General features: G+C 44.0%; 2 protein-coding genes across 2 annotated transcripts; one reads left to right on the top strand and one right to left on the bottom strand.

Moving 5' to 3' along the window:
• Nucleotides 1-318: 318 nt before the first annotated feature.
• Nucleotides 319-4,634, top strand: LOC146960140 (E3 ubiquitin-protein ligase TRIM65-like; the record flags this gene model as incomplete). Its single annotated transcript, XM_085772596.1, has 5 exons — nt 319-561; nt 1,492-1,660; nt 1,742-1,831; nt 2,517-2,734; nt 4,257-4,634. Coding segments are annotated over 5 exons (1,029 nt in total), but the record flags the coding sequence as incomplete, so codon positions are not given.
• Nucleotides 4,635-6,276: 1,642 nt separating this feature from the next.
• LOC146960139 (WW domain-binding protein 2-like) lies at nt 6,277-14,220 on the bottom strand. The gene is made up of 8 exons (XM_085772597.1): nt 14,027-14,220; nt 12,276-12,384; nt 11,990-12,125; nt 11,363-11,455; nt 9,898-10,044; nt 9,636-9,764; nt 7,993-8,069; nt 6,277-6,651 (listed from the first exon to the last, which is right to left on the bottom strand). The coding sequence occupies exons 1-8, from the start codon at nt 14,083-14,085 to the stop codon at nt 6,604-6,606; spliced, it is 798 nt and encodes a 265-aa protein (XP_085628723.1). The 5' UTR covers nt 14,086-14,220; the 3' UTR covers nt 6,277-6,603.
• Nucleotides 14,221-14,314: the final 94 nt, after the last annotated feature.

Genomic DNA, 14,314 nt, shown 5'->3' with positions numbered 1-14,314 from the left:
TTCAATATCTTTCATTTTCCATGTAAATTTGTCTTTTTTATTTTATATTTTTTATGTTATGAATTTCTGTATTACCTTCTTACTTTGAAGACCACCGCTGTTTTTTTTTTACATAGGGCAGGTATTTTCATAAGCCTTTTTTGGCTTCCACCTCTCCTGCACAATGTTTAATTTCATTATTTCCATTGTTTATGCAGGTTATATAATGTGCAAAAGAAAAAAGTAAAAGTAAAGTAAAGCTTCACAGCCAGTCAAGCTTCAAACAGTCTGTGTCTGTGTTCACCAGGTGTTTACTAGGCAGACGTGTGACCTGCTGCTTTCTGTCTACAGGTGACTCTTCAACAGACCTCAGCCTGGGTAACTGTCAAATTCTCCAGCCTGATAAAGGTCCTGGCTGAGAAGCAGCAGGCCACAGAGCTGTTCATAGACGAACAGAGGGAGGCCGCCATCACTGAGGCGGAGGCTCGGCTCGCAGAGCTGGAGGAGAACTCGCTCCGACTCAGAGAAAGCCAGGAACACATAGCATCACTGCATCACCTCCCGGACACCGAGCTCATCAAGGTACTGCTGCTGACTGTAGTGTTTCAGATAGATAGATAGATAGATAGATAGATAGATAGATAGATAGATAGATAGATAGATAGATAGATCTGTTCTTAAAGGGATAGTTCAACATTTTGACAAATTGGCCCATTGCCATAATCGCTATAGTCATAGCAGTAGGTTTGTTACCTTTAATTGTCGGTGCAAGCTGTTTTTAGAATGGCGGAGCGGAGCGGTGAGCTGCTCAGAGGTACGCTACTGAGGCTCATGGGATTTCTTGGTTTCCCTCATCAAACTCATCAAATACACAATCCAACAACTCCAAAACGCTCTGGTGGACAAGTTGTGACCTGCACATTCACCACGCTGTGAGATAATAATGGAACGTTACGAAACGGAGCCGTTTTCGAGGTAAATACAGAGTCTGCTTGCTGAAAAACTGTCCCTGAACGCAGCGTTCATCAGCGGTTTTGCATGAATATACCTCTAAAACAGCTCCGTCTCGTAACGCTCCGTTATTATCTCATAACGTGGTGAATGTGCAGGTCACAACTTGTCCACCAGAGCGTTTTGGAGTTGTTGGATTGTGTATTTGATGAGTTTGATGAGGGAAACCAAGAAATCCCATTAGCCTCCGTAGTGTAGCTCTGAGCAGCTCACAGCTCTGCTCCACCGTTTTAAAAATAGCTTGCACCAACAATTAAAGGTAACAAACCTACTGCTATGACTATAGGGATTATGGCAATGGCCCAATTTGCCAAAATGTTGAACTATCCCTTTAAAACAGAACACGTGTGGTTTTATCACGTGATTATGTAATGACTGATTTGTTAACTAACTTTATTTGCTCCACCTGTTGTGTGACTGTGACACAACAACACATCTGGATCGTTGTCTCACAGCTCTGCTTCCTGTCTCTGAAAATCTTTTTTTTTTTTCTCACATCAGGAGTCTCTGCATGTAGATGTTCCTCGTTTTAAGGAAGTCCCCACAGACGTGTGCCCCAACCTTCAGGAGCAGTTAAGTGGCATCACAGACGTGTTGTCTCGGGTCTCAAAGCTGGTGTCTGAGGACCTGGACAAAGCTGTGAGCGTGACTGTGGGTCAGGACAGAGACGGTAAGCTGCCTCCTTCTGAGCTGTTGTTGGTTCCTCCTCTGTCCAGGTTCTTATCTTCTCATTCTCATCCCTGGTCTCCAGGATCTCCTCAGGACAAGAGACCAGTCCTGGCTGTGGTTCCCAGTCCAGCTGCTCCATGTCACCCCGGGGGGAAGGAGGGCCTCAGCGCCTGTACGTCTGTTTCCTGTCCTGTTCTGACTTTCCTTCTGTCACTGGATGACACAAGTTAGGAGTAGTGAACATGAGAACAGCAGAGGTCACAGTGTTTTCATGTAGAAAGGAGACTGGAAGAAGAGATTATATCACCCAGAATCCCAGTGAGGCGTTGGTCTCTGAGCTCCCCAGGAAGGTCAAAAGCATTCTGGTGGTGTGGACCATTGTGTCTCTGTAGAAGGAACTTTATTTGTATAGCACCTTTCGCAGGTAAAAAGTGCTTCACAGTGTTAAAACAATGGCAACAAGGCAGAGCAAAACAAAACAAGACAAAAACATACAAGAAAAGCATAGATACAAAGGCACATGGAATTGGGCAACATAAAACCCACAAATTAGCCAAATGCCTGTTTAAATAAGAGAGTCTTTAAGTTATTTTTAAAGGTATCAACACAGTCCAAACAGCGTAATGAATGTAGGTTTTCAGTCAACCAGGCCATGGTAGAATTGAAGGCGATGTGACATCTTTTCAGTTCTTTAGTTCTTGTCTACCATTGTAACGGTCAATCTGATCCACATCATTTTCGTGGCTTCTGTTACCTCTGTCGTCCCTCTTCTGTTTTTCTATGTCTGTTCTCTCAAATAGATTTTAACTTTTTTTTTTGGATTTGGTGGAATCACTCTTGCTTCCTTTTCTTTGCAGACCGATGCTCTCTGACCTTTGATCCTCGTACAGCCAACGGACACCTGTTCCTGTCCCAGGAGAACCGCAGGGCGGAGCACCTGACCTCCGGGCCCCGCCCTGTCCCATCTCACGAGGCTCGCTTCGACCACACCTGGCAAGTGCTGTGCTTTCAGGGCTTCACCCATGGACAGCATTACTGGGAGCTGGAGGTGTCCAAACCCTGGGCGTACCTCGGGGTAAGACCTGTTCACCGGCACACTGTAGGAAAGGTGTCACCGAAGGTTTGATACAGACATCAAGTACTTCACAGTGTTCAGAGATAACTGAGACTGATCTAGTGGTAGACGGATGAATGAGTTTTGCCAGTTAATCAGTGCAAACAGTAACATATCCATGTGTGTTCAATGAAATAAGTACACAGGCATTTTCAGAGAGGAGGTCATCCTTGAGCCGTTCTTTATTGGACCGGGTGGTTTGTACTGTATGTCATCCAGATGATTAAGTCCCCATAAAATGAAGTTATAATTGTACAGTTACATCCAATTATGGCACTGATGCAATCAGAGCAATTGACTGCAAGCACACACATTGCTGCAAAGCTCCGTCGGTGGATGAATTTCCATAGAAAACATTCTGTTATTACAAATGTGTGATGCTTAATGCAGCTATATTGTGACAGTATCGCCTGGATCAACCCAAGATTCATTCCTCCTAACAACCGATCCTGACAAACAGCATGTTCACAACAGGCTACAGCAGTGTTTTTCAACCTTGGGGTTAGGACCCCATGTGGGGTCGCCTGGAATTCAAATGGGGTCGTCTGAAATGTCTAATTGATTTTAAAAAAAGACTGATAAAAATATTTTTTTAACCAAATATTATTCTTTTTATAATTATCATTAAAAACACCACAGACAATCTTAAACAATTGTATTCTATACTTTCACTTTCTCGAATATAAATCGAGTTCAAATAAAATGCAACATATAAAATCTGAGCTGGCGCATCTTGATTGACGTGGGTTGCCAAAGAATTTGTGATGTCAAAATGGGGTCACGAGCCAAAAAAGGTTGGGAACCACTGGGCTACAGGCTGGCAAGTCGGTGAGGGGAGCCTTCAGAATGCCTTATTAGCTCAATGAATGTAAAGTCAACTCAACATGCATATAAAATTGTCTAGAGCATCTTAAATCCCCAATGGTTTGAAGGTTTTTCCTGCTGAACTAGAGACTCCTCTTTGTGAAGTGTCTGATCCTGGTTACTTCCATCAATAAACTAATGTTTAATGTTGAAAGGATGAACAGTGCATGGTGAAATAAACAAATACTGTGTTGATTAAGTATGTGAGGACACACATTTAAGTAAGGGATAATGTATAGTTCGGAGGTTGTTATGGAGAAATAAACCCCGACAGGTTGTATGGTTTCATACAACCTGAAGGGGTTTATTTAAGCAATATATCACGACAGGCCGTGGTAACAACGCCCCTTAGCCGTGGTATAATGAGCATATACCACGGCCTGTCGTGATATATTGCTTAAATAAACACCGCAGAATATTGGTGATTGACCAATCAGAATCGAGTATTCAAGAGAGCCGTGTTCTAATTGTCTATAATCTGGCTTCATCTCAGTTGGCATACAAGTGTGCACATTCTCCCCTCAAGTTTCTTTTTTTTATTGTTTTAAACCTCAATGTGGACAGTGGCGTATGCAGCTACAGATCCATCATCTTAGTTTTCTCCTCCTCCTCTCCTCAGGTGACCTACGAGGCAATTCCTAGGAAGGAGAAAGGGAAGAGGTGCATGGTGGGAATGAACGAGCTGTCTTGGAGTCTGCAGCTGGACGAGCATCAGCTGAGCGCCTGGCATAACGGGCGGAGGGAGACTGTGGGGGGTCACCCCCAGCACACCCGCATCGGGATGCTGCTGGACTACGAGGCGGGGACACTCACCTATTACGGAGACGGGCAGATCAGGCTCCACGCCTTCCACTGTGCCTTCACCCAGGAGCTGTTCCCCGCCTGCTGGATCGGAGAGGGGGTCAGCATCACCCTCTGCTCCACATGAGCCCACTGGAGAACCACTTCACTCTTTGTACTGTGACTTCAATCTTTGTTTCAGGAGAACTAACACTCCCTGCTACACTGGCCCCTCTCTCATCACGTCCTCATATGGAAGAGACAAGTCAAAGGTCATATAAGGACAATTCCAGGCAAATTCAACTCGGGGCTGTATTTTCCTAACATTTTAGGTCTAAAAGAAGGAATCTGAAGAATTTCAGTTTAGTTGCTCCTGTTTTGCAGTAGTTGTGTCTGTCCCCGCATCGCCACGGCAGCGATGAATGGGAGCGGATAGAAGTTCCGCTGTTTAGGCTGTTTACATCCCTCAAAGCTGCAATTTTTCCACAGACAGCGTCAGATGGCCACTCAAACATAAACCGAGAAGTTTGATTACTTCAAGCAAGTCAAGAGTTGATATTCCTGTGTTTATGACACAAATGGGAGCTTCCGACTGCACATGAACACACCGAGCACGTCAACTTGAGTCTCGCACGAGACTTTGAATTAGATCTAGTTTTAGAAACATGTCGGTAGGGCTGTCCTGATTATCATATTTTGATAATCGAAAATTCGCGGACATAAAGTCGATCAAAATCGAAGCTTCGACGGCTGGGGGATGCGCGATCGTAGCGGAAATAATGAAGGTAATGGCAAACAAACACTGCATATCTCCAAAATCAGGCAGGTTTCCAGGATGCCAAGTAGCCAACTCATTTTAATGTAACAATTGCCAATGAGAACCGGTAAAAGGAAAAAAAGAAAAGAAAAATCGATCACGGACTTAATGATCGATTACCATGGCAACGAACGAAGCTTCGAAGCTTCGTTTTTTTTGGGTCAGCCCTACATGTCGGCTTGCTTGAAGTAAATAAACTTCACGGTGCATGTTTGAGGAGCCATCTGACGCAAAAACATTGCGGCTTTGAGGGATGTAAACAGCCTAAGCAGCCGAACTTCCATCCGCTCCCATTCATCGCTGCCGTGGCGATGCGGGGACAGACACCACTGCCGCAAAACAGGAGCAACTAAACCGAAAATCTTCAGATTCCTTCTTTTAGACCTAAAATGTTAGGAAAATGCAGCCCTGAGTTGAATTTGCCCGGAATTGTCCTTTAAGGTCCTGAACTTCACTCACACACCAGATTCAGTCTGCTGTTGTTCCAGCCCAGTTCCTCAGAAATAAAGACTGATTCATCCCTGCCTCACTGACCAGCAGCACCGCCTGGTAATCGTATTAACAAACTCTAACTCAACAGTAGGTGTGTTTGCAGATATAAGAAGAAAGAGAAGGAGCACGTTGTCACTTTTGTAGAAGAACTGCTAAACGTGACAGTCCCTTGAATTCTGTGAACACCTGTCGTCCAAGTCAGCTCCCCGGATTAAAACACTACAACTGAGGCTAAAACACAAACTATTCAGTCTCCATGTGAGACAGCTGTGATTGGACAATGAGCTGTGAAAGTACACAAGTCCCTCTAATGGACCATCAGTGACCTGAAACCAAACTTTATACATATAAATCAACGCTGACAATGGAATCAGAGTTTTCAACCTGTGACCAAACCAGCTGATGTTTTTCATAGACTTGAGTTTTTTTTAATATCATGAACACTTCAACAGAAAGGCTGAGGGCATGAGCTTCAGTCTGTGGGATTTGAAGGTGAAGAAGAATTACTGCCTGTACATTTTCAGTGAATCCGTGATGAAGCAATACTCAGTTGTTTCCACATGAATCATTTAATAAAATCTAATGCAATCATGTGGTCAGTCATGTGATCATGCTTTGTTTGCCCACTTCAGACATTTACATTAAATTGTTGATTAATTGGTTTGAAATAAATAAAGAGCTTCATTGTTATCAACATTATAGTACAAAGCCATGACAGAGTGCAGCAGCTGTGACAAAGCAGAGGTCAGACACAAGGACAGATAAATGACAGAGGAAGAGTCCAGATCAGACCCAGACCAGGACACCAGAGTCTCACACCGGCTGTCGTGGTCCAGATCTGATGTTCAACGGGGGGTCCACTGGGGTTCTCACAGGTCTACTGGTTCTTCTTGTCCTCTGGTGGGGAGTAGGGAGGAGGCTTGTCCTGCAGAGAGAGAGAGACAGACAGGTCTAGTCTAAGACTGCAGGACTACAGACTGATGCAAAGGCCTCTACTACAAAGCCAGTTTAACAAACCCAGGATAACCTTTACTCACCTGGATTAACTGAATCTAACAGAGGTCATCCTGATACCCTGCACCTGCACAACCAAGCTGGTTCAAACTTGTTCAGTTAACTATTTAAAGCTATATCAGTTTTTTGCTAGGAGCTGGGCCGAAAAGTACAGTATACCCCCGCTGCCCCCGCCTGTAGAACCGGGTTTCCACCCAATCAACTATTTTTTTACTGCAACATATGGTTCACGTCATGATAACGTATGTATTTTGACTATTCAAACTTCCACAGTCCATAGTTCTCTGTGTTTGATACGTCAAGAGACTTTTGGTGCATCAAAGGGACCACAATGGAAATAAGCTGTTGGCTTTTTTGTCTGTTGTCAATAAATATCTCAATCAATCAAGTAAACCATGGACAGCGCCTACGCAGTATCGTTCTGCTGTGTCGTCGCCGTCAACACCGTCAAAAAGTCAATGAGATTCTGGGCTCTTGACAAACATCTGCACATTTCATCCACTGCTGCACTGACTTTGCTGGATTCTGAGCCGTGGGGAAAGCAACAAAACTGTCAAAAGTCCTGAGGGAAAAGGTTGTTCAACTGTATAAAACAGAAAAGGGATATAAAAAGATATCCAGAGATTTGAGAATGCCGATCAGCAGTGCTCAAGCTCTCATAAAAGTGGAAATTGAGGGGTTCTGTTGATACCAAGCCACGGTCTGGTACCATCAAACATTTGTTGGTCTCTGATGATCAGTTTTTTTTTGTTGTTTTTTTTAATGATTGTGTTATTTTGGGATGTCTCAACAGTTTAATTTGAATCCCATTAAAAATAAGAGAAATCTGTTTTGCCTGATCATTCATGGTACACACAGTTACAAAATCTTCCAGGGTATGTAAACTTATGAGCACGACTGTATGTTAACCCTGAGATAGAATAGACTGGCGACCTGTCCAGGGTGAAGTCAGCTGAGACCGTGACCCTAGTGCAGAATAAGAGGTATAGATAATGAATAAATGTAAAGAAAAGGTGAAGTTAATGTCACACTTTATATCTGATGACAACATTCATTTATAAATCACGTTTATCCATCCATCATCCATACTGCTTATCATGGTTGCAGGGGTAATCCCCGCTGACATTGGGCAAAGGCAAGCTGTCACCTCCTTGGGTCACCAGTTAGTTACCCTAATGTGCAGGTTGTACATTGAGATAGGGTTAGTAGGGTCAGGGGGGGGCGCTCCAACAGACTGACGCAGGGAACTCACCTGTGGCAAGTACACATGTGTGGGAGGCAGTGTGGCACCGCTGGCACTAGCTGCTGCCTCAGCTGCTTTGGTCTCAGCTGGAACAGATGGGGGGGTGGGGGGTGGGGGGGGGGTAATAAAACATTAACACACTTTAACATTAAATCCCTGAGATTTGAGAGAGAACTGCATCACATCTAAAAATACAGTAAATGCTTGTGCCAAATTGGCACAGGCATGGGGTGGACACAAAACAATATGACCCTGGCTGCGACTGCCAGGGTGGAGGCATAAAAACAAAACAATTATGATATTAATTATTGCCCTAAGTGTGTCAGCTCTCACCTATAATCTAACTTGATTACAGGCGAGAAGTGACACCTGGTATGGGATAAGTCAGACATTACATTTAAAGTCATTTCTTTCAAGGATCCAACAATAAATGTTAAGTGGACTTGCACTTACAGTCACCCACAATATACAGTTAGGTCCATAAATATTTGGACAGTGAAACAGTTTTTAGTATTTTGGTTCTGTGCATCAACACAATGGATTTGAAATGAATTAACTGATATGAGACTTTTGGCTTTAATTTGATGTGTTGAACAAAAATATTGCATAAAACTGGTAGGAACGGCAATCATTTTTATACAGACACCCTTCATTGGGGCTCAAAAGTAACTGGACAAATCAATAATTGAAGAGAAAAGGCTACTTTTTATATTTTTTTGAAAATCCTTTGCAGGCAATGATTGCCTGAAGTCTTGAACCCATGGACATCACCAGACACTGGGTTGCTTCCTTTTTAATGCTCTGTCATTCCTTTATTGCAGCGGCCTTCAGTTGCTGTTTGTTTGTGGGTCTTCCTGTCTGAAGTTTAGATCTGGTGACTGACTTGGCCATTGGAGAATATTCGATTTCTTTGCTTTGATTTGATAAAAGCACTGTCCAATCAATTTGGCTGCATGGGCTGGATCTGAGTGACAGTATGTCTCTATACACCTCAGAACTCATCCGGCTGCTGCTGTCTTCTGTGACATTATCAATAAACAGCAGTGACCCAGAGCCACCGGTGCCCATGCAGACCCCAACCATCACACTGCCTCCACCATGTTTCACATGACGTAGTATGTGACACCTTCTCCACACTTTTTATCATTCTGGTAGAGGTTGATCTTGGTCTCATCTGTCCAAAGAAGGCTGCTCCAGAACTGTGCTGGCTTTTTTTAGATGTTTTTTTTTTTTGCAAAATCCAGTCTAGCCTCTCTTTTTCTTGGGCTTTTGAGTGGTTTGCACCTTGCAGTGAACCGTCTGTATTTGCCTTTATGAAGTCTATTTTTATAGTAGACTTGAATATTGTAACTCCTACCTGAGAATTCTTTACTTCACTTAATGTTGTGAAGGGGCGTTTCTTCAACATGGAAATGATCCTACGATCATCCACCACTGTTTTCTTCCGTGGACGTCCAGGCCTTGTTGTTAATTAAAGCTGAGAGTCTGCACTTCCAATCCATATGCATTATATGACCGTCATTTGAATATGTTTCAGTAAAATAACAAAACTTATGTCAGTGTCCAAATATATATGGACCTAACTGTAAATAAGGTCGAACTGCCACAATATCAGTTTGGTCACCCCGGCAACCTCTCTGTCAGACACTCACCTGCTGCTGAGGACGGCAGGTCTGGGTCGTGTGGCGGCTGCTGGCCCAGAGGAGCAGAGTATGGAGGTGGAGGGATGTAGGCGGCGGCAGCAGAGGCATCAAATGCTGGTAGGCTGGGGTAGAATCCGCCTGGAGGGCAGGAACACGAACACACACACACACACACACACACACACACACACACACGCTGCCTTTATCTCAGGCCTCTGAGACAGACATAGAATCTGCTGATGAAGGCTGCGGTCATCTCAACTGCTGCTACCTGTGGGAGGAGGGTTGGGGTAGGAGTAGCCAGGCGGAGCTCCGGATGGATACATCCCATTAGTGGGGGGAGGAGGGTAAGCGTAGGCTCCGTTGGCCATGAAGGGGCATCCACCGAAGCCAGCGGTCACCGGCTGACCTCTGGACGCTGAGAGACAGAAGAGGAGGACAATCAGAGGAGGATGTGATAGTTAAGTTTAATTAAATATGCGGATGACATGGCGTTGGTGGGTCTAATGGTCATAATCGGGGGCCAAGATGTTTTAAATATCTTGGTATCATCCTAGACAGTAATCTGAATTCTATTGAACATACTGAGACTGTTTCTCTTAACCCTCCTGTCGTCCTCCTGTGTCAAACTGACCCAATCTGTTTCGAATGGTCCTTCTTTGCTCCCTTCCTTCTGTCTCTCCATCCCCCCTTTCTCCCTCCTTTCTCCACTCCTTTCCTTTCTTTGTTCTTCCCTTCCTCCATCCTTCTTTCCCTCCTTTCTCCCTTCTTCCCACCATCATTTCCCTTCCTTCTTTCTTCCTTTCATTGACACAATCTGTTCCCTTTCTTTCTTTCCTCCCTCCCTTCTTTCCCTCCATCCTTCCTTGACCCAATCTGTTACCTTTCTTTCTTTCCTCCCTCCCTTCTTTCCCTCCATCTTTCCTTCTTCGTCCTTCCTTGACCCAATCTGTTCCCTTTGCCAAATCCTTCTTTCCTTCCTTTCTCCCTTCCTTCTTCCCACCATCCTTTTCACTTCCTTCCTCCCTTCTTTCCCTTCATTCTTCTTCCTTCCTTGATCCAATCTGTTCCCTTCCTCCATCTTTCTTTCTTTCCTTCCTTCCTTGACCCAGGAGGACAACAGGAGAGTTAAGGACATTTAACAGCTTTGTAGTTAGCAGAAGAGTCCTGAGGATGGTTTACACCTGTCTGCTGGAAAGCCTAATCTCATACAACATTACATGTTGGTCTGGGAATCTAGGGGCATAAAGCAAAAGTAAACTCACAAAAATTATAAATACAGCCAGTAAAATGAAGAGGAAAGACCTACTGATAGTTCAGGACCCCCATTTGAAAGACTCCCATCAGGAAGAAGATTCAGGGTCCCTACATCAACTAGATCTACATCTATTATTCTGCTAAATCAATGATCAGGTGATTTTACACTATGCATTTTAAGTTAACCCCTCCCATTGAACCATTGATATTTTGGAGTTACTAATTGTTTTACTTATACTATTTATCTTCACTTTCTAACAGATATAAAGCTGTCATTTCTATGCCACGTGTCTGTTAATCTGCTAATCTGTGTCTGAAGCTTTCGTCTGTTGTACGTGCTGTGTAGTCTTGTTTTTGAGGCCAAAGATGAATTTGAAGATGACAATAAAGATTTTCAATTCAATTCAATTCAATTCAACAACAACATCAGGGTGACAGTTGCTGCTGTAACATGTTACTGTGCTGGTGGGTTGTCATACCCTGAGCCGCCACCTGCAGCATGTACTGTCCAAACTCTATGGCCCCTCCCGCAGCAAACACAAGCTTGAACGTAGCATTGCCATCCCAGCCACCTGTGGGAACAATCACACATCAATCACTGTGGTCACTGCACACAACATCCATGGGCTCAATGTGTCCCAATTCAGGGGCTGCATCCTTTGGAGGACGCAGTCTATGACGGTGTACCCCTTTAGTAGCGGTCAAACATTTCACAGAATGAAGCGGAATAAGACAGTCTGGTCTACGGAGGATTTATACATCCACTGTGATTCATACATCCACAACTGCCTTTGAAAAGCACAGCAACGGTGATCTGAGTTGAACTGTGCTGAGCCACTTACACTGAGACACAGTACTTACATTGTGGCAATACAAGTGGCTCTCTGTGTTGTTCTTTCTTTCATTACCAGCGTGCAATGAATCTTGGGAAAGGTTGGGCCACAAAGGATCCACTCATTGGATGCATCACTGCCCAGGGAAACCAGAATGCATTTCTTGCGCCTTCGCAATGAGACAGTCTAGCTGCTCCATGACGCTCGGCCTTCATACCTGTGACAGATGCGGCCTCTGAACCGGGCCACAGCTACGGTGTAACCTGAACGTACCTCCAGGTTCTGCGGTGATGGTGCCTTTGATGTAATTGGCTCCCAGCACAGGTTGTTTGACCTCGCAGCCCTTCATCAGGTAGAAGGGCATCATGAACGACTGCAGCGCATCGTGGCCTTTAGCCAGGAAGATCACCTGAGGGGGAACAGGCCACTAACATTGTCTGCAAAACCTCTCACACAACACGCCCCCCCCCACACACATTGCTGCCTGTCAGTGTATCAGGCTGTTGTGTATTTGCTGTCAGCAGTGATGATGAGGATAAATGGACAGTGTGTCTCTCACCCTGTATGGAGTCAGGTAGATGCTTCCCTTCTTGCTCTTCCTGAAGGCTTCAGGCAGACCGTCCACGTCACAGAACGCCAGCTCCACGTTGTCATGGTTCATCAGCACACTGAGACAGAAACACGCCGGCCCTTAGTCGGCCCATATAATACTCTCAAACTGGCTAACAGGTCCAGCACTGAAGCTGCCACGGTGACCAGCACAATTTTAAATTAATTAATGTAAACATTTGGGGATTTGAGGACAGTTTTTCTCCATTAATTTGACTCATTTCTTGAAACAGAAATTACATTCTCAAAACAATATGGACAAACCTCCAAACCACTTGGCAAATGTTCACAACAGAATTGAATTTCTCATTCATTTAATCAAATTGCAAATGTCTCAGTACGTCTTTGTAAATGATTAAGTACAGATAGCCTATATTTAGCACAATTTCCAAATGAATAGATCCTGTTGATCTAATGTTGATTCTCAGTCTAATGGTTGTTCTCTCCAAAACATGTCAGCATCATTTCATTGCTTCCTGTTTTTGTTTATGTGTTTTATATTACAGTATATTATGCTGTACAATATTACAATATATTATGCTGTATACATTTACACTGAGTATATATGTATATATACATGAGTGAACTGTTTTGGGAGAGGTATGAGCTTTTGCAAGTGAGCTATGGTGTTGTGAAGACTGTTTTGCCAAATGATCTTAAGAGTTTTGAGAATGTAATTGGATACCCACAAGGGCAAACGTCTGAATTTGTTTTAAAGGAGGAGAAAATACATACATTTTGATGAGGTTTATATCAAGAGATACATGAACAGTGTAGATACAGCATAAAGCTGGGAAAATACATATTTTGCATCATGGGGTATTGAAGCACCACTGCATGACTACACTGCAGCCTGATGTGAGTGTTATTATCTGTCATTCAGACATTACAGCTCCATGTAGGACTGTCTGTGTGATTCTGTAAAATTCTTTAAAGAATTAGTGGGTGGTCTTTTAAAGGAACTACAGAAGTGAAGGGGCCTTTACTAAGTTTTAATGAAAGCTTATTATATTATATTATATAATATATATATATATATATATATATATATATTAGACAATAATGAAGACAGTGCACTGGTGAAGGCAGTAATAAGGACAGTGATAAATACAGTGGTGATGATGAATACAGTAATGAAGACCGAGATGAAGACAGCTATGAGGAAAGTGATGGGGAAAGCGATGGGAATGATGATGAAGACTGTGCAGTAAACATGACAGTAATGCTGCTGTTCAACATGGTGAAACACACACAGCTCCACCTAAAGCTAGGAAACGCCTGGTGTGACCATGGTGACGTCTTCTCTGTGGTTGTGTGGTTGGCTCAGCTGCAGTGAAGACTCAAGACTGAGGAAAGTTTAGTTTGGAAAATGCGATAATCCCGTTAGGCGCTGCTGCTATAACGGTCACTGTGGCCTCGCTGCTGTTACCATGGGACCTGGCGTACAGCTTGTGACGTCACCATCACATAATGATAAACACGCTAACAGGTAAGTTAGGCTATTAAAGTTGTTCCGCGGGATGAGTCAGCTAACTCACGCTGCTGTGTCTGCTGTATACATATACACCGTCTCCATCCGTTCACACAAATGACGCAGGAGATGTTTATTATTGAATGACGTGTCTGTGACGTTTCACGGTGGAGAGTAGGATGAAACCCGCTAGCTTAGCTTTAGCACGTTAGCGTGTTGATGATGACTACCTTTCGCTGTTGTTGATGATGACTCCACCGCACTCCGAGTGGTTCTGGTTCAGGGTCATGGTGTCGGCGGCCCACCGGACAGGAAGACTGGAGGACGGGAGGCTGCGGTTCCGCGAGCTCTTCCAGCTCCGCTGAAAACGTCTGACTGACGGTCGGTGCTGTGTATGTCTACGGGTCTATGGGTCTACGGTCGGTGCTGCACCTGCTCTTCCGTATGGAACGCCCACAACGTGACGTCACAGAGCCTAAAAAGCATTCGCGAAAAAATAAAAAAATAAGATACAAACG

The sequence above is a fragment of the Trachurus japonicus genome, unplaced genomic scaffold (genome assembly GCF_045865225.1).
Source record: "Trachurus japonicus isolate A0001 unplaced genomic scaffold, Traja_1.0 AP030663.1".
Lineage (NCBI taxonomy): Eukaryota > Metazoa > Chordata > Actinopteri > Carangiformes > Carangidae > Trachurus > Trachurus japonicus.
The sequence above is the reverse complement of the archived record's forward strand: the minus strand, read 5'-3'. Positions and strand labels throughout refer to the sequence as shown.